Genomic DNA, 23,117 nt, shown 5'->3' with positions numbered 1-23,117 from the left:
TAATTAACAAACAAGGGGGAAAAAAGAATTATTATTTTTCTGTTGTGAGATATGGATTAAAATAAGAGCAAACTAGGCATAAAACTTAAAAGGAATAAAGAGAAGTTTATTGACAAACTACAAGAATAAGAACACCAGAATAAACTTTTAGAAAAACCTTTTCATTTCTTACTGCTCACTATTCTTTTGTTCACATGACAACAGAGACAAAAACTTTATAATTTTGATGGTTTAAACAGTTCTACTTCTTTTTATAGTCTTTTCCTCAGTTTCTGTAGAGAAACAGAAGTTCCTTTCTGTTAATTTATGGAGTTTTTCACAAGAAAACTATTTTTGTTATAGTTTCTCGTTCTTCTGATATCAGCTGCTCAGAGCTGTTATTATCAGAGCCCACCCCTCCTATTCCACATCACTCTGAAATGTTATAGGTCATTAGTTTGGGGATAGTATTTTTAAGGATAAGTGAGTCAAAGGCAAAAAGGTATTCTTCATCTGCTCCTGTGAGCTTCACTAGAAAAACAGTTTTCTCATTGCCTCTCAAGGCTTCAAATCTCCCAGCACTTCACTATACCACAATTACTCCACTTTTTACTCAAATTTACACTTTGAACACTTTATTCCTCCCCATACTCTATTATGAATTAAAGGAGTTCTTTTCAGGACTTCATTGTCTATTTCCATAGTTTTAACAGAAAGATATTTCAGCTTAATTAAAGCATCTTCTTAATTCTCTACCTTTCTTGAAGTTTTCTTTTCTTTCTTACCACTAGTAGTTTATAAAGTCTCTTTTCATGTGGATCACTTTCCTTTTCTCTTTCTGGACGAAAAGATTAATCCGCAAGTTTCATCTGGATAAGAAAGAGTTAAAATCTTGCCCAGGCTTTTGCAGATGGTTCTGTGATCTCTGCCGGAGCAGCAGCTGGAGCTGTCTTCGATAGAAGATTCTTCATGGCTGCTCTGCAGTGTAGTTGCTGTCTCAGCCTGCCGCAGGTCTAAAGCTTTTCTTCTTTACTCGGCAGTTTTCTGGTAAATTCTATCACAGCAAAACCTGCAGCTAAGCCAGGAACCGGCCTGGCCCGGCTCAGCCCGGGGCAAGCCCCCGCCGGCCCCCATCTCCCGGGCGGGAGAACGGCAGGCCCAGCTCGGCCCCCCCCCCACCCAGGCCGCATGGCCTGGGCAGAGAACGAGAGGCCAGCCGGAGCTCCGCCACTCTTCACCGCCAGGAAACAAAGAAAAACTACAGACTTCTGGGTGTACACTTTAAGGTGGGGTTCACAAGTTGATTTTACTTTTCAATGGCTAAAACTGCTGTCAATTCTCAGCAATGACCGATAATTGGTCAAGAGAAAAGACTCCCAGGAGACTTCAGCAACTTTAACTTTCTTAAAGGTAAAGGAACTCTATGACACCCTTTATCTTAAACGGTATTTAAAAATCTTTTAATATATATTTTTTATCAGATTTATATACCTTGTTGATATACGTAACACATAACATATCCTAAAATATATCATATTACCATCTATACGTACAGAAATCATATTATAGATTATAAATCAATATATATGTATATATTTCTTTTACTTATTTTTACTTATTTTTATGCCTACATATATATATATATATATTTCTCTATACCTTTACATATTCATTCTTGAAATATTTTATTTATTTTTTTCTTATTTATTTAAAAACCCTGCCTCTAACTAAATAAAAACCAAGCAGCCCGTTTATCTTCAATATTTTTTAGTATCTATTTTGATCATCATTATACTTCCAGGTATATACTCGGTGGATAAAGTCCCCCCGACCCGCCCGCACCTCTCACCGTTCCGGCACACAGAGCATCCCCTCCTCGGGCCGCTCTGGACCCAGCGCCGGGGAGCGACCGTTGGGAGCCGAAGCCATCGGGGGGTTCCTCCATTTCCCCGGGCCGGGGGGAGAGCACGGAGCGAGAGGAGCGGCGGGAAGGTACGGGTCGCCGCGAGGGCCAACCCCAAAAACGCGGCCGCGGCAAGGACCCCGTCAGAGAGAGGCATCCTCACCGCTGCCTGTCGGCGCCCGGCTGGCTCGCGTCCGGCCCCGGCGCCGCTGAGCGTACAGCCCGTGTCGGCACGGCCGGAAAAGCCGCGGAAAATTGCGCCGGAGCGGCGTCGGCGTCGGGGTGTTTGTCAGGCAGTCGAGTAGACACCCACCGCCCGGGGTCCTTGCATTTTCCCGCCTTTTCGGCCGCCATGCTTGGAAGGTCAAAGCCAGCCGCGACTCAGCAGCCATCTTGTGAGTGGCGTGACATCACTTCTGCCCTTCCTCGTCGCCATCTTTGTTGTGGCTGAAGCCACTTCTGGCCGAGCGGCCATCTTTGTTGTGGCACGATCGAGGCCCCCGCTGCTCTCAGCGCGTCTGTCTACCTTACTTGCCTGAACGAAAAACCCGACGAAGCCGGCCGACTCCGAGCACTCCGCCCGATTTTCCGCCGCCTTTCCCGGGGCGAGGACGGTGGCGGCGGGGCTCAGCGGCTCCGGAGCTGGGCTAGATCAGGACCCCCAAAATGGGCATTGGGACCCCCAAAATGGGGATCAGGACCCCCAAAATGGGCATTGGGACCCCCAAAATGGGGATCAGGACCCCCAAAATGGGCACCGGGACCCCCCTGAACGTCCCAGGAGCTCTGCAAGGTCCCCCTGTCCCCGTTGAGACCCCCGAGATGTCCCCAAATGCCCCCAGATGTCCCCAAACACCCCCAGATGTCCCCAAACACCCCCCAGGTGTCCCTGAGCCCCCCCAGGAGCCCCCAAACGCCCCCCAGGTATCCCCAAACACCCCCAGATGTCCCCAAACGCCCCCCCAGACCCCCAGACCCCCCCAGGAGCCCCCAAACGCCCCCCAGGACCCCCGGAGCCCCCAGCCCCACCTGCAGCACGGCGCGGGCGCGGCGCAGCCCCTGCACGGCGCGGTGATACTGCGGCAGGTCTGCCATGTCCCCACTGTCCCCATCTGTCCCCTCGGGCTCACCCAGAGCAGCCAGAGCCTCCTGCAGGGCGGCCACGCGACGAGTCTGGGCCTGGGGGGGACATGGGGGGGTCACAGGGGGGTCACAGGGGTCACAGGGGGGTCTAAGCCTGGGGGTGTCCCCAGTGTCCCCCACCCCTCAGGGGTGTCCCCAGAGCCCCCCAGCCGTCCCCCAGCGCTGACCGTGGCGTCGCGGCGCAGCGGGAACTCGGCGAAGCTGCGGCGCATGAGGTCGTGGGGGCGCAGGGCGGGGGCGCGGAGCAGCAGCAGAATCATGGGGTACGTCAGGCGGAACCGCGACTGCAGCGGGGACGGACGGCCCTGGGACGGGGGACAGGAGAGGGGACACGTGGGGACAGGAGAGGGGACATGTGGGGACAGGAGAGGGGACACGGTGGGGACAGGAGCAGTGACACAGCGGGGACAGGAGAGGGGACAGGAGAGGGGACAGGAGAGGGGACACGTGGGGACAGGAGAGGGGACACGGTGGGGACAGGAGAGGGGACACGTGGGGACACGGTGGGGACAGGAGAGGGGACACGGTGGGGACAGGAGAGGGGACACGGCGGGGACAGGAGAGGGGACACAGTGGGGACAGGAGAGGGGACACGGTGGGGACAGGAGAGGGGACACAGTGGGGACAGGAGAGGGGACAGGAGAGGGGACACGTGGGGACAGGAGAGGGGACACGGTGGGGACAGGAGAGGGGACACGGTGGGGACATGGCGGGGACAGGAGAGGGGACATGGTGGGGACAGGAGAGGGGACACGGTGGGGACATGGCGGGGACATGGCAGGGACAGGAGAGGTGACACAGTGGGGACAGGAGCGGGGACATGGTGGGGACACGTGGGGACACGGTGAGGACACGGCGGGGACAGGAGAGGTGACATGGTGGGGAAACATGGCGCGGACATGTGGGGACACGGTGGGAACACGGTGGTGACACGGCGGTGACACGGTGGGAACATGGCGGTGACACTGGGGACACAGTGGGGACACAGCGGTGACACGGCAATGACACAGTGGTGACACTGTGGGGACACAGGGGGAACATGGCGGTGACACAGCGGTGACACAGTGGGGACACAGCAGGGACATGAGGGGAACATGGTGAGAACATGGCGGTGACACTGTGGGGACACACTGGGAACATGGCGGTGACACCGCGGGGACACGGTGGGAACATGGCAGTGACACTGTGGGGACACAGCAGTGACACAGTGGTGACATGGCGGGGACACAGCGGTGACACGGCGGGAACACGGGGGGAACACGGGGGGAACATGGCGGTGACACTGTGGGGACACACTGGGAACATGGCAGTGACACTGTGGGGACACGGGGGGAACATGGCGGTGACACTGTGGGGACACGGGGGGAACACGAGGGGAACACAGTGAGAACATGGCAGTGACACTGTGGGGACACGGGGGGAACATGGCGGTGACACTGTGGGGACACGGGGGGAACACGAGGGGAACACAGTGAGAACATGGCAGTGACACTGTGGGGACACGGGGGGAACATGGCGGTGACACTGTGGGGACACACTGGGAACATGGCGGTGACACTGTGGGGACACACTGGGAACATGGCGGTGACACAGCGGTGACACAGTGGGGACACAGCGGGAACACGAGGGGAACACAGTGAGAACATGGCAGTGACACGGCGGTGACACGGTGGGAACATGGCAGTGACACTGTGGGGACACACTGGGAACATGGCAGTGACACCGCGGGGACACACGCCAGGCACTGACCAGCATCATGCGGTGCAGATCCGACAGCTCGGGCACGGCTCCCTTGCAGAGGATGATGACGGTGCCGGTGGCGTCCAGCCCGCGGCGGCCGGCGCGCCCCGACATCTGCGTGTACTCGCCTGTGGGGACGCAGAGCCGCCGGCGTCTTCTCCTCACGGATCCTCCCACTCTTCCCCTCACGGCTCCTGCCCTTCCTCCCCTCACCTTTCCCGTCGCTTTTCCCGCTGCTTTCCCCTCGTGTTTGCTGCTCTTTCTCCCTCAGATTTTCCGCCTTTTTGCTCTCTCATTTCCCACCATTTTTCCCCTCACGTTTTCCCGCTCTTTTCTCCCCTCAGGATTCCCGCTCTTTTCTCCCCTCAGTTTTCCCGCTCTTTTCTCCCCTCACGTTTTCCTGCTCTTTTCTCCCCTCACGTTTTCCCGCTCTTTTCTCCCCTCAGGATTCCCGCTCTTTTCTCCCCTCACGTTTTCCCCCATTTTCTCCCCGTTTCCCCATTTTCTCTCTTCACATTTTCCCCCATTTTCCCCTCATGTTTCCCACTGTTTCCACCCTCACATTTCCTGCCCTTTTCCTCTCACGTTTCTGCCCTTTTTCCCTCACGTTTCCGCTCTTTTTTCCCCTCACGATTCCCGTCGCTTTTCCCGCTGCTTTCCCCTCGTGTTTGCTGCTCTTTCTCCCTCAGATTTTCCGCCTTTTTGCTCTCTCATTTCCCACCATTTTTCCCCTCACGTTTTCCCGCTCTTTTCTCCCCTCACATTTTCCCCCATTTTCTCCCCGTTTCTCCATTTTCTCCCCTCACGTTTTCCCCCATTTTCCCCTCACGTTTCCCACTCTTTCCACCCTCACATTTCCTGCCCTCTCCTGCCCGTGTTTCTTTTTCCCTCACGTTTCTGCTCTTTTTTCCCCACACCTTTCCCGTCGCTTTTCCCGATGCTTTCCCCTCATGTTTGCTGCTCTTTCTCCCTCAGATTTTCTGCCTTTTTACCCTCTCGTTTCCCCTCTCTTTTCCTCTCACGTTTCTCACTCTTTTCTCCCCTCACGTTTTCCCGCTCTTTTCTCCCCTCACGTTTTCCCTCACGATTGCAACTCTCCTCCCTCCATTTCTCCTCTTTCCTCCCATTTCTCCTCACTCTTTCCTCCCCTATTTCTACATTTTCCCAATTGCCTTTTCCCCCATTTTCCCTCTCCGCTTTCTCCCATTTTCCCTCTCCGCTTTCTCCCATTTTCCCCTCTCAGCTTTCTCCCATTTTCCCTCTCAGCTTTCTCCCATTTTCCCTCTCCGCTTTCTCCCATTTTCCCTCTCAGCTTTCCCCCATTTTCCCTCTCAGCTTTCTCCCATTTTCCCTCTCAGCTTTCTCCCATTTCCCCTCTCAGCTTTCTCCCATTTTCCCCTCAGCTTTCTCCCATTTTCCCCTCAGCTTTCTCCCATTTTCCCCTCAGCTTTCTCCCATTTTCCCTCTCAGCTTTCCCCCATTTTCCCTCTCAGCTTTCTCCCATTTTCCCTCTCCGCTTTCTCCCATTTTCACCTCAGCTTTCTCCCATTTTCCCTCTCCGCTTTCCCCCATTTCCCCCTCACGTTCCCACCCGCTCTCCCCCCAGCCCCACATCCAGCCCCTCACCGGGCAGGAGATCCCGGAAGCCATTCCCGTCGTGTTTGCGGATGGAATCGAAGGCGACGGTCCTCGCCGGCATGTTCACCCCCATGGCGAAGGTCTCGGTGGCAAACAGCACCTGGGCCAGGCGTGGGGCAGCCATGGGGTGGGATCCCCGTGCCCCACAGCTGGCTGTGCCGTTTTTCCCCGCTCACCTTCACCAGCCCCTGGCTGAAGAGCATCTCCACCACCTCCTTGAGCAGCGGCAGGACCCCGCCGTGGTGGACGCCGATGCCGCGCTGCTGCAGCTCCGACAGCTGCAGCACCTGCGGGGAGGAACGCGCTGGATCCCCTCCTCCAGGTACCAACCCTTCCCTCTTTACACCTCACACCCCAAAATCGCCCTCCCTGTCCCCGTGGGACCCTAAAATCACCCAAAATCGCCCTCCCTGTCCCCTCACACCCCAAAATCGCCCTCCCACACCCCAAAATCACCTTCCCACACCTCAAAATCGCCCTCCTTGTTCCCCTCACACCCCAAAATCACTGTCCCACACCCCAAAATTGCCCTCCCACGCCCCAAAATCTCCCTCCCGGTGCCCTCACACCCCAAAATCGCCCTCCCACACCCCAAAATCGCCTTCCCACACCCCAAAATCACCCTCCCCACACCCCAAAATCACCCTCCCACACCCCAAAATCACCCTCCCCACACCCCAAAATTGCCGTCCCACACCCCAAAATCACCTTCCCACACCCCAAAATCACCCTCCCACACCCCAAAATCGCCCTCCTTGTTCCCCTCACACACCAAAATCACTGTCCCACACCCCAAAATCTCCCTCCCACACCCCAGAATCTCCCTCCTCATCCTCTCGGGGCCCCACCTGTGGCAGGCGCCGGTCGGAGCCGCGCAGCCGGGCCAGGCAGCGCGTCAGGAAGAGCCGGACCTGGGCGCGCTCGGCGCCGCTCAGCAGCTCCAGGGAGCCCAGGGCGGCCGCCTGCTCCTCGCAGCGGCCACGGGAGAAGGTGAAGGTGACGGCCGGGAGCAGCTCCCGCTCACGGAGGGTCTGCAGCAGGGACAGCCAGACCCCACACTCCTGGGGGGAGAGAAGGGTCAGGGGGACCCCCAAACTGACCCATGGGACCCACAAACTGACCCCAGACCCACAAACTGCCCCATGGGACCCCCAAACTGCCCCATGGGACCCACAAACAGCCCCCAGACCCACAAACTGCCCCATGGGACCCCAAAACAGCCCCCAGCCCCATGGAGGGTCTGCAGGAGGGACAGCCACACCCCACACTCCTGGGGGGAGAGAAGGGTGAGGGGGACCCCCAAACTGCCCCATGGGACCCCCAAACAGCCCCCAGCCCCATGGAGGGTCTGCAGGAGGAACAGCCAGACCCCACACTCCTGGGGGGGGAGAACAGGGTCAGTGGGACCCCCAAACTGCCCCATGGGACCCACAAACTGACCCCAGCCCCATGGGACCCCCAGTACCTGCCCAGGGTTGGGGGTTTGGGGTCACTGGGACCCCCTGGGACCCCCAGTACCTGCCCAGGGTTGGGGGCTCCCATGGTGGGCTGCCGTGCCCCGAAGCTCTGCGCGTGTTTGCTGCTCTGCTCCTTCTTGGCCTCCACCGCTGCGTAGTACCTGGGACAGGGGAGGGGCAGGTTTGGGACAGGTTTGGGGCAGAATTGGGTCAGAATTGGGGCAGAATTGGGTCAGGTTTGGGTCAGGTTTTGGGTCAGGTTTGGGTCAGGTTTTGGGTCAGGTTTGGGTCAGGTTTTGGGGCAGGTTTGGGTCAGATTTGGGTCAGAATTGGGTCAGAATTGGGTCAGGTTTTGGGGCAGGTTTCGGGGTCAGATTTAGGCAGAGATTTTGGGTCTGATTTTGGGCAGGTTTTGGGTCAGGTTTTGGACACATTTTGGGGTCAGATTTTGGGTCAGCTTTGGGTCAGCTTTGGGTCAGGTTTTGGGTCAGCTTTGGGTCAGCTTTGGGTCAGGTTTGGGGTCAGGTTTGGGGTCAGGTTTGGGTCAGAGTTTGGAGCAGGTTTTGGGGCAGGTTTTGGGGCAGGTTCAGGGCAGGTTTTGGGTCAGATTTTGAGTTAGATTTGGGTCAGGTTTTGGGTCAGGTTTGGATCAGATTTGGGTCAGAATTGGGCAGGTTTTGGGTCAGGTTTTGGGTCTGATTTGGGTCAGGTTTGGGGTCAGGTTTGGGGTCAGGTTTGTGTCAGGTTTGGGTCAGATTTAGGCAGAGATTTTGGGGCAGATTTGGGTCAGGTTTTGGGGCAGGATTTGGGGTCAGTTTAGGGTCAGGTTTGGGTCAGATTTGGGTCAGAATTGGGCAGGTTTTGGGTCAGATTTGGGGCAGATTTGTGTCAGGTTTTGGGCAGGATTTGGGTCAGATTTTGGGTCAGATTTAGGCAGGATTTGGGTCAGATTCAGGCAGTTTCAGGTCAGATTTTGGGTCAGATTTAGGCAAGATTTGGGTCAGATTTAGGCAGTTTCAGCTCAGATTTGTATCAGGTTTTGGGGTCAGATTTTGGGTCAGTTTCAGCTCAGGTTTGTGTCAGGTTTTGGGTCAGGTTTCAGGGCAGATTTTGGGTCAGATTCAGGCAGTTTCAGGTCAGATTTGGGTCAGGTTTTGGGTCACATTTAGGCAGGATTTGGGTCAGATTCAGGCAGTTTCAGTCTCAGATCTGGGTCAGGTTTTGGGGTCAGATTTTGGGTCAGTTTCAGGTCAGGTTTGTGTCAGGTTTTGGGTCACATTTAGGCAGGATTTGGGTCAGATTCAGGCAGTTTCAGCTCAGATCTGTATCAGATTTTGGGGGTCTCACCCCTGGGTGCTGAAGGCCCCCCCTGGGCCCAGCAGCTGGAACAGCTGGTGCCGGTTCCGGGCGCTGTTCCCGGTGAACAGGAAATGCTCCAGCGGCACCGGGCGGCGCGGGGTGCTCAGAACACGGACACAGCGACGCTTGGTGCGACTGACGGGGTGAGAGACACCCTGAGAGACCCCCAGGGACCCCCAAACCACCCCTGGGACCCCCCAAAACCTCCCCAGGGACCCCCAAAACCCCCCACGACCCCCCAAACCCCCCTGAGAACCCCCATAAACCCCTCAGAGATCACTAAAGCCCCTCCAAGATCCCCCAAAGCCCCCAGATCCCCCCCATGTCCCTCTCAGAGACCCCCAAAGATCCTCAGGACCCCCCCCAAACCCCCCCAGGATCCCCAAACCCCCCTGAGAAGCCCCCAAACCCCCTGAGGACCCCCCAAAATCCCCCGAGAACCCCCCAAAGCCCTCTCAGGACACCCCAAACTCCTCCAAGACCCCCTCAAACCCCCTGAGGACCCCCCAAACCCCCCGGGGATTCCCCAAAGCCCCCCCAGGACCCCTCAGGACCCCCCCAAAGCCCCCCCAGGACCCCCCAAAGCCCCCCCAGGACCCCCCAAAAGCCCCCCCAGGCCGTACCCGACCCACTGGGCGAACTCGAGGGCGTTGGGGACGGTGGCGCTGAGCAGCACCAGCTTCACGTGCTCGGGCAGCAGGATCAGCACCTCCTCCCACACCACACCCCTCTGGGGGGCACGGGGGGGTCAGGGGGACCCTAAAACACCCCAAAAACACCCCAAAACACCCCCAGGAACCCCCAAAACCCCCCAAAACACCCCCAGGAACCCCCAGAGATCCCCTAAACCACCCCAGAACCCCCCAAAACCCCCCAGACCACCCCAAAACCCCCCCAGGATCCTCCAGAGCTCCCCAAAACCCCCCCAGGACCCCCCAGAACTCCCCTAAACCCCCCCAGGACCCCCCCAGAGCCCCTCAGGACCCCCCAAACCCCCCCCAGAGCCCCCCAGGACCCCCCAGACCACCCCTAAACCCTCCCAGGACCCCTCAGAGCCCCCCTAAACCACCCCAGACCCCTCCTAATCACTTCAGGACCCTCCAGGGCTCCCCAAAGCCCCCCAGAGCCCCCCAGAGCCCCCCCAGAGCCCCCCAGAGCCTCCCCAAAGCCCCCCAGAGCCCCCCAGAGCCCCCCCAGAGCCCCCCCAAAGCCCCCCAGAGCCCCCCCAGAGCCCCCCCAGAGCCCCCCAGAGCCCCCCCAGAGCCCCCAGCCCCACCTCATCGTCGTTGACGCAGTGAACCTCGTCGAAGATCACCCACTCCAGGTCCCGGATGGCGTCGGAGCCGTTGGACAGCATCGACCTGGGGGGGAGGAAATGGGGCTGGGGGGGGTCCCGGGGGTCCTGAACCCCTCCCCAGGACCCCCTAGGACACCCCAAAGCCCCCCCAGGACCCCCCAGGACCCCTCCCCAGCTGAGGATCTCGGTGCTCATCACCAGCCACGCGGCCTCGGGGCGCAGCCGCACGTCCCCTGTCAGCAGCCCCACGTCCCCGAAGGTGTCGCGGAAATCCCCAAACTTCTGCTTGGACAAAGCCTTGATGGGGGAGGTGTAGATGGACCTGGGGGGGACACGGGGGGGTCACCCCAAAAAAACTGTGGGGGTTTTGGGGTCCCCTCAACGGTTTTGGGGTCCCTGGGGGCAGTTTTAGGGTCCCTGGTGCAGTTTTAGGGTCCCCCAGAGCAGTTTTGGAGTCCCTGGTGCAGTTTTGGGGTCTCACTGGGTCCTCCAGAACAGTTTTAAGGAGTCTGAGAGCACTTTTAGGGATCCCCAGAATGGTTTTGGGGTCCCAGGGCAGTTTTGGAGTCCCTGAGGGCAGTTTTAGGGTCCCCCAGAGCAGTTTTGGGGCCCCCTGGTGCAGTTTTGGGGTCTCACCGGGTTTCCAGAGCAGTTTCAGGGACTCCTGGGGTGGTTTTGGGGTCCCTGGGGCAGTTTTGGGGTCCCTGGGGCAGTTTTAGGGACCCCCAGCCCAATTATAGGGACCCCCAGCCCAATTTTGGGACCCTCAGCCCAATTTTGGGGTCCCCCAGCCCCATTTTGGGACCCCCAGCCCCATTTTGGGACCCCCAGCCCCATTTTGGGGTCCCCCAGCCCCATTTTGGGGTCTCACCGTGTCATGTGGCGCCGGGCCAGCCCCATGGCGTACTCGGCCAGCGCGGTTTTGCCGGCCGAGGTGTGAGCGGCCACCGGCAGCAGTGACGGCGCTCCAGGCACAGCCGCGCGCTGCTGGAACGGATCCGGCTTCAACGGCCACTGGGGAGGGGGAAACGGATCTGGGGGTCACTCTGAGCACCCCAAAAACCCCAAAATACCCCAAAACCCCCAAACCAACCCCAAGAATCCCCAAAACCACCCCAAGACCCCCCAAATCTCCCCCAAGCCCCCTCAAGACCCCCCAGGGCCCCCCCAGGACCCCCCAAATCCCCCCCAGGACCCCCCAAATCCCACCCTGTGGGCGGGCTCCGGCAGCAGCTCCTCAAACCCCTCCAAACCCCCCCCCAAATCCCCCCAAGACCCCCCAGGACCCCCAAATCCTCCCCAAACCCCCTCAAATCCCCCCCAAGCCCCCTCAAGACTCCCCAAACCCCCCCCACATCCCCCCCAGGACCCCCCAAATCCCCCCCAAATCCCACCCTGTGGGCGGGGTCCGGCAGCAGCTCCTCAAACCCCTCCACGGGGGTGGCGGCGTCGATGAGCTCGGCCCAAACCTCCTCGGGGGGCTCTGGGGGGGCACCGGGGGAGGAGACCCCTCCCCATTCTGCTGGGGGGGGTGGGAAATGAGGGGAGGGGTCTCTGAACCCCCCTGAACCCCCCCAGAGCCCCCCCAGAGCCCCCCCAGAGCCCCCTCCTCACCCTGGGGGGTGTTGGGAACGTGGGGAGAGGTCTCTGAACCCCCCCAGAGCCCCCTCCTCATCCTCACCCTCCTGGAGTGCTGGGAATGTGGGGAGGGGTCTCTCAACCCCCCCCAAGCCCCCTCCCCACATTTCCCACCTGCCCCAGCAGCTCCTCCAGGCTGTCCGAGCGCCGCGGGGGGGTCGGGGGGGGCGCAGACCCCTCCCCAATTCCTCCCGGGGGGGGTGGGGGAGACCCCCGGGCTGGGCCGGGACCCCCCCCCAGCTCCAGGGGCTCGAGGGTCTCCAGGAGCCCCGACAGGGACAGAGACCCCCCCGAGGCTGGAAATGGGGAGGGGGCGTTTGTGGGGGGGTCTGGGGGGGTGAAACGACCCCGAGACCCCCAAATCTGCCCCCCCAGATGGGATAAAAACCCCCAGGGACCCCCCCAGACCCAAAAGACACCCCCAAAAGACCCCCAGACCCCAAATCTCCCCTAAAAGACCCCCCAAACCCCCCCAAAACTCCCCCAGACCCCAAATCCCCCTCAAACTCCCCCCAAAGACCCCCAAGACCCCAAAGACCCCTCCCCAAAACCCCCCAGATCCCAAAACCCCCCAGATCCCAAAACCCCCCCAAAACCCCCCAGATCCCAAAACCCCCCAAAACCCACTCAAAGCCCCCCAAGACCCCTCCCCAAAACCCCCCAGACCCCCTCAAAGTCCCCCCAGACCCCAAAACCCCCTCCCCAAAAGTCCCCAGACCCCAAAGCCCCCTCAAAAAGACCCCCAAAACCCCCCCAAACCCCCCAGACCCCAAAGCCCCCTCCCCAAAACCCCCCAGACCCCAAATCTCCCCCCAAACCCCCCCAGACCCCAAAGCCCCCTCCCCAAAACCCCCTAAACTTGAAAACCCCCCCAAATCCCAAAAGCCCCCCCAAAACCCCCCAAAATCACCCTCAAAGCCCCCCCAAAACCCCCTCAGACCCCAAAGCCCCCCCAAAACTCCCTCAAAGCCCCCCCAGACCCCTCCACACCCCAAATCCTCCTCCCCAAAGCCCCCCCAGACCCCAAAACCCCCCCAAAAAAACCCCCAGGCCCCAAAGCCCCCTCCCCAAAAGCCCCCCCAAAAATCCCCCAAACCACCCCCCCAATACCCCCCAAAACTCCCCCAGACCCCAAAAGCCCCTCGAAGCCCCACCAGAGCCCAAAGCCCCCTCCCCAAATCCCCCCCAGACCCCTCCCCTACCTCGGGGCTGGAACTGCACCCCCCGTTTCATCCCGGGGGGGGTCGTCAGCAGCTCTGGGGGGGGAGGGGGAGCGGGTGAGACCCCCCCCAGAACCCCAAAAATGAGGGGGAGGGGCTCCCCAGGGTGGGGGAGGGGCTTCCCGGAATTTGGGGAGGGGGCTGTGGAATTTGGGGAGGGGGCTGTGGAATTTGGGGAGGGGTCTCAGGAATTTGGGGGTCTCAGGAATTTGGGGAGGGGTCTCTGGAATTTGGGGAGGGGTCTCTGGAATTTGGGGAGGGGTCTCAGGAATTTGGGGAGGGGTCTCTGGAATTTGGGGAGGGGTCTTAGGAATTTGGGGGGGTCTCAGGAATTTGGGGGTCTCAGGAATTTGGGGAGGGGTCTCAGGAATTTGGGGGTCTCAGGAATTTGGGGAGGGGTCTCTGGAATTTGGGGGGGGTTTCAGGAATTTGGGGAGGGGTCTCTGGAATTTGGGGAGGGGTCTCAGGAATTTGGGGAGGGGTCTTAGGAATTTGGGGAGGGGTCTCAGGAATTTGGGAGGGGTCTCAGGAATTTGGGGAGGGGTCTCAGGAATTTGGGGAGGGGTCTCTGGAATTTGGGGGAGTCTCAGGAATTTGGGGAGGGGTTTTAGGAATTTGGGGAGGGGTCTCTGGAATTTGGGGGTCTCAGGAATTTGGGGAGGGGTCTCAGGAATTTGGGAGGGGTCTCAGGAATTTGGGGGGTCTCAGGAATTTGGGGAGGGGTCTCTGGAATTTGGGAGGGGTCTCAGGAATTTGGGGAGGGGTCTCTGGAATTTGGGGAGGGATCTCTGGAATTTGGGGAGGGGTCTCAGGAATTTGGGGGGTCTCAGGAATTTGGGGAGGGGTCTCAGGAATTTGGGGAGGGGTCTCAGGAATTTGGGGAGGGGTCTGTGGAATTTGGGGGTCTCAGGAATTTGGGGAGGGGTCTCAGGAATTTGGGAGTCTCAGGAAGTTGGGGAGGGGTCTCAGGAATTTGGGGAGGGGTCTGTGGAATTTGGGGAGGGGTCTCAGGAATTTGGGGAGGGGTCTCAGGAATTTGGGGAGGGGTCTCAGGAATTTGGGGGGTCTCAGGAATTTGGGGAGGGGTCTCAGGAATTTGGGGAGGGGTCTGTGGAATTTGGGGAGGGGTCTCAACAATTTGGGGAGGGGTCTGTGGAATTTGGGGGGCTCAGGAATTTGGGGAGGGGTCTCAGGAATTTGGGGAGGGGTCTCTGGAATTTGGGGGTGTCTCAGGAATTTGGGGAGGGGGCTGTGGAATTTGGGGAGGGGTCTCTGGAATTTGGGGGTCTCAGGAATTTGGGGAGGGGTCTCTGGAATTTGGGGGTCTCAGGAATTTGGGGAGGGGTCTCAGGAATTTGGGAGTCTCAGGAAGTTGGGGAGGGGTCTCAGGAATTTGGGGAGGGGTCTGTGGAATTTGGGGAGGGGTCTCAGGAATTTGGGGAGGGGTCTCAGGAATTTGGGGAGGGGTCTCTGGAATTTGGGGAGGGGTCTCAGGAATTTGGGGAGGGGTCTGTGGAATTTGGGGAGGGGTCTCTGGAATTTGGGGGTCTCAGGAATTTGGGGAGGGGTCTGTGGAATTTGGGGAGGGGTCTCAGGAATTTGGGGAGGGGTCTCAGGAATTTGGGGAGGGGTCTGTGGAATTTGGGGAGGGGTCTCAGGAATTTGGGGAGGGGTCTCAGGAATTTGGGGAGGGGTCTCTGGAATTTGGGGAGCTCAGGAATTTGGGGAGGGGTCTCTGGAATTTGGGGGAGTCTCAGGAATTTGGGGAGGGGTCTCAGGAATTTGGGGAGGGGTCTGTGGAATTTGGGGAGGGGTCTCTGGAATTTGGGGAGGGGTCTCTGGAATTTGGGGGAGTCTCAGGAATTTGGGGAGAGGTCTCAGGAATTTGGGGAGGGGTCTGTGGAATTTGGGGAGGGGTCTCAGGAATTTGGGGAGGGGTCTCTGGAATTTGGGGAGGGGTCTCAGGAATTTGGGGAGGGGTCTCAGGAATTTGGGGGGTCTCAGGAATTTGGGGGTCTCAGGAATTTGGGGAGGGGTCTCAGGAATTTGGGGGGTCTCAACAATTTGGGGAGGGGTCTCAGGAATTTGGGGAGGGGTCTCTGGAATTAGGGGGGCTCAGGAATTTGGGGAGGGGTATCTGGAATTTGGGGAGGGGTCTCTGGAATTTGGGGAGGGGTCTCAGGAATTTGGGGAGGGGTCTGTGGAATTTGGGGAGGGGTCTCAGGAATTTGGGGAGGGGTCTGTGGAATTTGGGGGTCTCAGGAATTTGGGGGGGTCTCAGGAATTTGGGGAGGGGTCTCTGGAATTTGGGGAGGGGTCTGTGGAATTTGGGGGTCTCAGGAATTTGGGGAGGGGTCTCAGGAATTTGGGGGGGTCTCAGGAATTTAAGGAGGGGTCTCTGGAATTTGAGGAGGGGTCTCTGGAATTTGGGGGTGTCTCAGGAATTTGGGGAGGGGGCTGTGGAATTTGGGGAGGGGTCTCTGGAATTTGGGGGTCTCAGGAATTTGGGGAGGGGTCTCTGGAATTTGGGGGTCTCAGGAATTTGGGGAGGGGTCTCAGGAATTTGGGAGTCTCAGGAAGTTGGGGAGGGGTCTCAGGAATTTGGGGAGGGGTCTGTGGAATTTGGGGAGGGGTCTCAGGAATTTGGGGAGGGGTCTCAGGAATTTGGGGAGGGGTCTCTGGAATTTGGGGAGGGGTCTCAGGAATTTGGGGAGGGGTCTGTGGAATTTGGGGAGGGGTCTCAGGAATTTGGGGGGTCTCAACAATTTGGGGAGGGGTCTCAGGAATTTGGGGAGGGGTATCTGGAATTAGGGGGGCTCAGGAATTTGGGGAGGGGTCTCTGGAATTTGGGGGAGTCTCAGGAATTTGGGGAGGGGTCTCAGGAATTTGGGGAGGGGTCTCAGGAATTTGGGGAGGGGTCTGTGGAATTTGGGGAGGGGTCTCAGGAATTTGGGGAGAGGTCTCAGGAATTTGGGGAGGGGTCTCTGGAATTTGGGGAGGGGTCTCAGGAATTTGGGGAGGGGTCTCAGGAATTTGGGAAGGGTCTCAGGAATTTGGGGGGTCTCAGGAATTTGGGGGTCTCAGGAATTTGGGGGTCTCAGGAATTTGGGGAGGGGTCTCAGGAATTTGGGGAGGGGTCTCAGGAATTTGGGGAGGGGTATCTGGAATTTGGGGAGGGGTCTCTGGAATTTGGGGAGGGGTCTCAGGAATTTGGGGAGGGGTCTGTGGAATTTGGGGGTCTCTGGAATTTGGGGAGGAGTCTCAGGAATTTGGGGAGGGGTCTCTGGAATTTGGGGAGGGATCTCAGGAATTTTGGAGGGGTCTCTGGAATTTGGGGAGGGGTCTGTGGAATTTGGGGAGGGGTCTGTGGAATTTGGGGAGGGGTCTCAGGAATTTGGGGAGGGGTCTCTGGAATTTGGGGGTCTCAGGAATTTGGGGAGGGGTCTCTGGAATTTGGGGGTCTCAGGAATTTGGGGAGGGGTCTCTGGAATTTGGGGGTCTCAGGAATTTGGGGAGGGGTCTCTGGAATTTGGGGAGGGGTCTCTGGAATTTGGGGAGGGGTCTGTGGAATTTGGGGAGGGGTCTCAGGAATTTGGGGAGGGGTCTCAGGAATTTGGGGGTCTCAGGAATTTGGGGAGGGGTCTCTGGAATTTGGGGAGGGGTCTGTGGAATTTGGGGGTCTCAGGAATTTGGGGAGGGGTCTGTGGAATTTGGGGGTCTCAGGAATTTGGGGAGGGGTCTCAGGAATTTGGGGGGTCTCAGGAATTTGGGGAGGGGTCTCAGGAATTTGGGGAGGGGTCTCAGGAATTTGGGGGTGTCTCAGGAATTTGGGGAGGGATCTCTGGAATTTGGGGGGGTCTCAGGAATTTGGGGAGGGGTCTCAGGAATTTGGGGAGGGGTCTGTACCTGTCTCAAAATCCACGTCCTCCTCCTCTTCCTCCCCCTCCCTGGGCTGGGGGGTCCGGAGCTGCTCCAGGGTGGGCTCATCCTCACCCCCTGGGGGGATTTGGGGGGGTTTTGGGGGGTCCCGGGGGATTTGGGGGGTCCCTGAGGAGGTTTTGGGGGGTCCCTGAGGAGGTTTTGGGGGGTCCTGAGGAGGTTTTGGGGGGTCCCAGGGAGGTTTTGGGGGGTCCCGGGGGGGTTTTGGGGGTCCTGGGGAGGTTTTGGGGGGTCTCAGGGGTCCCATACCTGGCCAGAAGGGGACACTGCAGCCCCCTCCCCTCAGCCCCTCGCCGGGGGGGCCGGGGGGGCGCAGCAGGGAGGGGGAGGAGGAGGCCGAGAGCCCCACGGAGGGGAGCAGCTCCTGGGGGGGAGGGGAGAGCTGAGACCCCCCCAAAACCCCCAGAGACCCCCAGAGACCCCCCAAAACCCCCTGAGACTCCCAGAGACCCCCCCAAAACCCCCTGAGACTCCCAGAGACCCCCAGAGACCCCCAGAGACCCCCCAAAACCCCCTGAGACCCCCTGAGACCCCCCCAAAACCCCCTGAGACCCCCCCAAAACCCCCTGAGACCCCCAGAGACCCCCAGAGACCCCCAGACCCCCCCAGACGCCCCCAGCCCCCCCCGGTGTCACCGCTGGCCGGGGGAGGGTCCCACGGGGCGCTCCAGCTCCAGCAGGGCCACGGCGAAGTCGTAGAACTCGGGGACCCCCCGGTGACGCCGAGAGCCGGGGCTGAACTCGGGGTGCAGGAACAGCCCCGAGACCCCCCGGTGGTCACGGGGACCTGGGGAGGGGACAGGGGGTGACACCGGGGACAGGGGGTGACACTGGGGACAGGGGGTGACACCGGGGACAGGGGAGGTGACACCAGGGACAGGGGGTGACACTGGGGACAGGGGGTGACACCAGGGACAGGGGGTGACACCAGGGACAGGGGGTGACACTGGGGACAGGGGGTGACACCAAGGTCAGGGGAGGTGACACCGAGGTCAGGGGAGGTGACACCGAGGTCAGGGGGTGACACCAGGGTCAGGGAGTGACACTGGGGATGGGGTGACCCTGGGTGCTCCCCCGGGTGTCCCCCAGGTGTCCCCCAGCTGTCCCCAGGTGTCCCCAGGTGTCACTGACCGATGTCCACGCCGAGCCAGCCGGGTTGCTCAGTTGAGGTGAAGCAGTGAGCGGCGCTGAGCACGAAGTGAGGGGACACCAGCGAGCCCTGGCAGCGCTCCTGGCCCCGCCCGGGGCGCTGTGGGGACACCAAAGTGTCACCCATGGGTGACACAGGTACCACAGGTGTGTCCCCAGGTGTGTGTGACCCCCCCAGGTGTCCCCAGGTGTCCCCCAGGTGTCCCCAGGTCCCCCCAGGTGTCCCCAGGTGTATTTCAGGTCCCCCCAGGTGTCCCCAGGTGTCCCCAGGTTCCCCCAGGTGTCCCCAGGTGTATTTCAGGTCCCCCCAGGTGTCCCCAGGTGTCCCCAGGTGTATTTCAGGTCCCCCCAGGTGTCCCCAGGTGTCCCCAGGTCCCCCCAGGTGTCCCCTCACCGTCACTGTCACCGTCACCTCCCAGGGGTTTCTCTCTCTGTCCCCGGCGCGGGCGAACTCGAGGCTGACCCCGCACAGCCCCAGCGTGGAGCTCTCGTCTGGGGGAGATTTTAAGGAAATTTTGGGCAATTTTGGGCAATTTTGGGGTTTTTTGGGTTTTTTGGGGGTTTTTGGGGTTTTTTTGGGGGGGAGTTCTGGGGTTTTTGGGTTTTTTTTGGGGGAGGTTTTTGGGGTTTTTTTGGGGGTTTTGGGGTGTTTTTTTGGTGTTTTCTGGCCGTTTTGGGGGTGTTTTTCTGCCTGTTTCCCCTGTGTTTCCTGTGCATTTTCTGCCTGTTTTTGGGGTGTTTTTCTGCCTGTTTTCTGGCTGTTTTTCTGCCTGTTTTCTGCCTGCTTTCTGGCTGGTTTTGGGGTGTTTTTCTGGCTGTTTTCTGGCTGTTTTTGAGGTGTTTTTCTGGCTGTTTTCTGGCTGGTTTTGGGGTGTTTTCTGTGCATTTTCTGGCTGTTTTTGGTCCGCCTGTTTCGGGGCTCTCGGGTACCGATCATGCGGTGGAACACCTCCTGCAGGTCCTCGGTGTCCCTGAGGAAGAAGAGGTGCTGCTCCCCCGCCTTGTGCGACGCCAGCGCGTTCATCGTCTCGGTGTGAGCGTCCTCGCCCAGCCCGAAGGCGTAAACGTCTGCAGGGAGGGGAAAAACGGGCTCAGGGCAGCCTGGGACACCCTGAAATGCACCAAAAACACCCAAAAACACCCAGAAACACCCCAAAAACATCCAGAAACACCCCAAAAACACCCAGACACCCCAAAACCACCTGGAAACACACCAAAATACCCCGAAAACACCTGGAAACACACCAAAATACCCTGAAAACACCCAGAAACACACCAAAACCACACCAAAATACCCCAAAAACACCCCAAAAACACCCAGAAACACACCGGAAACACCCAGAGACACCCCAAAAACACCTGGAAACACACCAAAATACCCCGAAAACACCTGGAAACACCCTGAAAACACTCTGAAATACACCAAAACACCCCAAAAACCCTAAGAACACCCCAAAACACACTAAAACCACATCAAAGTATCCCAGAAACACACCGAAACACACCGGAAACACCCAAAACCACCCCAAAACACCCCAAAAACACCACAAAACAGCCCAGAACACCCTAAAATACACCAAAAACACCCCAAAACCACACCAAAATACACAAAAACACCCCGAAACACCCCAGAACACCCTGAAACACCCCAAAAACACCCCGAAACACACCAAAACAACCCCGAAATACACCAAAATACCCCAAAACCACCCCAAAACCCCCTGAAACTACACCAAAACACCCGAAACCCAACCAAAACCACCCCAAGACCCCCCAAACCCCCCCAGACCCCCCCAAATCCCCCCCAGGACCCCCCAAAGCCCCCCAGGCTCACCCAGGACCCCCCAAAGCCCCCCCCAGCTCACCCAGGACCCCCCAAAGCCCCCCCCGGACCCCCCAAAGCCCCCCAGGACCCCCCAAAGCCCCCCCAGCTCACCCAGGACCCCCCAAAGCCCCCCCAGGACCCCCCAAACCCCCCCAAAGCCCCCCAGGACCCCCCAAAGCCCCCCCAGCTCACCCAGGACCCCCCAAAGCCCCCCCAGGACCCCCCAAACCCCCCCAGCTCACCCAGGACCCCCAAAGCCCCCCCCAGGACCCCCCAAAGCCCCCCCAGGACCACCCAAAGCGCCCCAGGACCCCCCAAAGCCCCCCCAGGACCACCCAAAGCGCCCCAGGACCCCCCAAAGCCCCCCCAGGACCCCCCAAACCCCCCCCAGCTCACCCAGGAACTCCTCCCGGCTGTCCCGGGGGTCTCTCCCGATGCTCAGCAATTCCCGGATCTGCTGCAGCACCGGCACCGGAGACCCCCCCATGTTGGCCCGGCCTGGGGGGCGGCAGGGGAGTCAGGGGGGTCCCCCGGGGGGGATTTGGGGGGTCCCCCGGGGGGGATTTGGGGGGTCCTGGGGAGGCATTGAGGGGTCCCAGGGGGGATTTGGGAGGTCCTGGGGGGTATTTGGGGGATCCTGGGGGGATTTGAGGGGGATTTGGGGGGATTTTTGGGGGGTCCTGGGAGGATTTGGGGGGTCCCTGGGGGAGATTTGGGGGATCCCGGGAGGGATTTGAGGGGTCCTGGGGGTCCTGGGGGGGATTTGGGGGGTCCCAGGGGGGATTTGAGGGGAATTTGGGGGGGGATTTTGGAGGTTCCGGGAGGATTGGGGGGGATTTGGGGGGTCCTGGGGGATCCCGGGGGGGATTTGGGAGGTCCTGGGGGGGATTTGGGGGATCCCAGGGGGGTCCTGAGGGGTCCTGGGGGGGATTTGGGGGGTCCTGGGGGGCATTGGGGGGTCCCAGGGGGGATTTGAGGGGGGATTTGGGGGAGTCCCAGAGGGGTTTGGGGGATCCCAGAGGGGTTTGGGGGGTCCCAGCAGATTCCAGGGAGGTGCTGGGGGGTCCTGGGGGGATTCGGGGGATTTGGGGAGTCCCAGCAGATTCCAGGGCTCCCAGGGAGGATTTGGAGGGTCCCGGGGGGTCCTGAGGAGGATTTTGGGGGTCTTGGGGAGGCTCTGGGGATTTTGGGGGGCTTTTGAGGGGTCCTGAAGAGTCCCGAGGAATTGGGGGGCGGGGGGGAATTCAGGGAGGTTCCAGGGGGTCCCGGGGAGGTTTTGGGGGGGTCCCAGGGTATTTTTTGGGGAGTCCCAGGTTATTTTGGGGGGGGGGTCCCGGGTTTTTGAGGGTCCCGGGATATTTTTGGGGGGGCTCCTGGGATATTTTGGGGGGGTCCCGGGGGTCTCACCGTCGCTCATGATGACGATGACGTGTCGGGTGCTGTTGGTGACGGGCGGGGGTCGCAGCCCCCGGAGCTGCTCCGCCCGTTCCTGCTGCACCAGCTGAGCGTAAACGGCCCGGAGAGCCCCGGCCAGGTTGGTCCCGGGGGCCTGGGAGTGGGCTGGGGGGACACGGGGGGGTCAGGGGGACCCCAAAAAACAACTGGGGGACCCCAAAAACCCCCCAGAGACCCCCCAGAAAACACAGAGACCCCAAAAACCCCACAGAGACCCCAAAAATCCCATAGAGATCCCAAAAACCCCATAGAGACCCCACACAGAGACCCCAAAGCCCGGAGAGCCTCGGCCAGGTTGGTCCCGGGGGCCTGGGAGTGGGCTGGGGGGGGCTCAGACGGGTATGGGGGACCCCAAAAAACAACTGGGGGACCCCAAAAACCCCCCAGAGACCCCCCAGAAAACACAGAGACCCCAAAAACCCCATGAAGAACAGAGAAACCCCCACATAGAGACCCCAAAACCCCACAGAAATCCCCCAGGAACCCACCCGGAATCCCTTCCAAACCCCCCATAAACCTCCTTAAATCCTCCCCAAACATCCCCAGATCCCCCCAAATCCCCTCCAGACCCCCTGGGATCCCCCCCAAATCCCCCCCAGATCCCCCAGATCCCATCAAACCCCCCAAATCTCCCCAAATCCCCCCAGCCCCTCACTGTCGCTCCGGAGCTCCCGCAGCCGCTGCCGGACCCCCCCAGACCACCCCAAATCCCTCATAAAACCCCCCATAAAACCCCCCCAAATTCCCCCAAATCCCCCCCAAACCCCCGCCAAATCCCCATAAACCCCCCCAAAACCCCCCAGACCCCCCAAATGACCCCCAAGACCCCTCAATCCCCCCTCACCATCGCTCCGGAGCTCCCTCAGCCGCTGCCGGACCCAGGCGCTCTTCCCCAAATACCCCCCAGACCCCCATAAAACCCCCCAAATCCCCCCAGACCCCATAAAAGCCCCCCAAATCCCTCATAAAACCCCCCAAATCCCTCCCAAATCCCCCCTCACCCTCGCTCCGGAGAGGAATCCAGGAGCAAAAACACCGAGAGAGCCGAGCCCAAATCCAAACGGATCCTTCTCTTGGCAGTGGAGCCTGAGACCCCCGGGAGACCCCCAGGACCACCATGAGACCCCCGGGAACACCGTGAGACCCCTGAGAGACCCTCGGGACCCCCCCCGGACCCCCCAGACCCCTCCAGGACCCACCAGGACCCTTCCAGGACCCCTCAGGACCTCCCCAAAACCCTCCCAGGATCCCCCAAAACCCCCCCAGGACCCCCCGGGACCCCCACCGTGGGTGCTGTTGGCCTCGGCCGCCTCCACACTCTGGGTCAGGGACGCCAGGAACGCCTCGGCCGCTTCCTCGGGGGTGTCGAAGGAATT

The 23,117-nt window shown here is 59.9% G+C and overlaps 2 protein-coding genes across 2 annotated transcripts; both read right to left on the bottom strand.

Moving 5' to 3' along the window:
- Positions 1-1,510: 1,510 nt before the first annotated feature.
- Positions 1,511-13,387, bottom strand: LOC131574209 (superkiller complex protein 2-like). The gene is made up of 15 exons (XM_058828632.1): positions 13,357-13,387; positions 11,911-11,999; positions 11,388-11,530; positions 10,695-10,838; positions 10,496-10,583; positions 9,843-9,949; positions 9,208-9,354; positions 7,922-8,021; positions 7,252-7,464; positions 6,580-6,690; positions 6,392-6,503; positions 4,775-4,893; positions 3,193-3,330; positions 2,912-3,061; positions 1,511-1,522 (listed from the first exon to the last, which is right to left on the bottom strand). The coding sequence occupies exons 1-15, from the start codon at positions 13,385-13,387 to the stop codon at positions 1,511-1,513; spliced, it is 1,704 nt and encodes a 567-aa protein (XP_058684615.1).
- A 4,543-nt stretch (positions 13,388-17,930) lies between these two features.
- LOC131574211 (complement factor B-like) lies at positions 17,931-22,630 on the bottom strand. The gene is made up of 7 exons (XM_058828633.1): positions 22,586-22,630; positions 21,694-21,846; positions 20,683-20,784; positions 19,392-19,529; positions 18,856-18,953; positions 18,444-18,561; positions 17,931-18,099 (listed from the first exon to the last, which is right to left on the bottom strand). The coding sequence occupies exons 2-7, from the start codon at positions 21,701-21,703 to the stop codon at positions 17,945-17,947; spliced, it is 621 nt and encodes a 206-aa protein (XP_058684616.1). The 5' UTR covers positions 21,704-21,846; positions 22,586-22,630; the 3' UTR covers positions 17,931-17,944.
- Positions 22,631-23,117: the final 487 nt, after the last annotated feature.

Source organism: Poecile atricapillus, unplaced genomic scaffold, assembly GCF_030490865.1.
Source record: "Poecile atricapillus isolate bPoeAtr1 unplaced genomic scaffold, bPoeAtr1.hap1 scaffold_157, whole genome shotgun sequence".
Classification (NCBI taxonomy): Eukaryota; Metazoa; Chordata; class Aves; order Passeriformes; family Paridae; genus Poecile; species Poecile atricapillus.
This window is presented reverse-complemented; position numbering and strand designations above follow the sequence as displayed.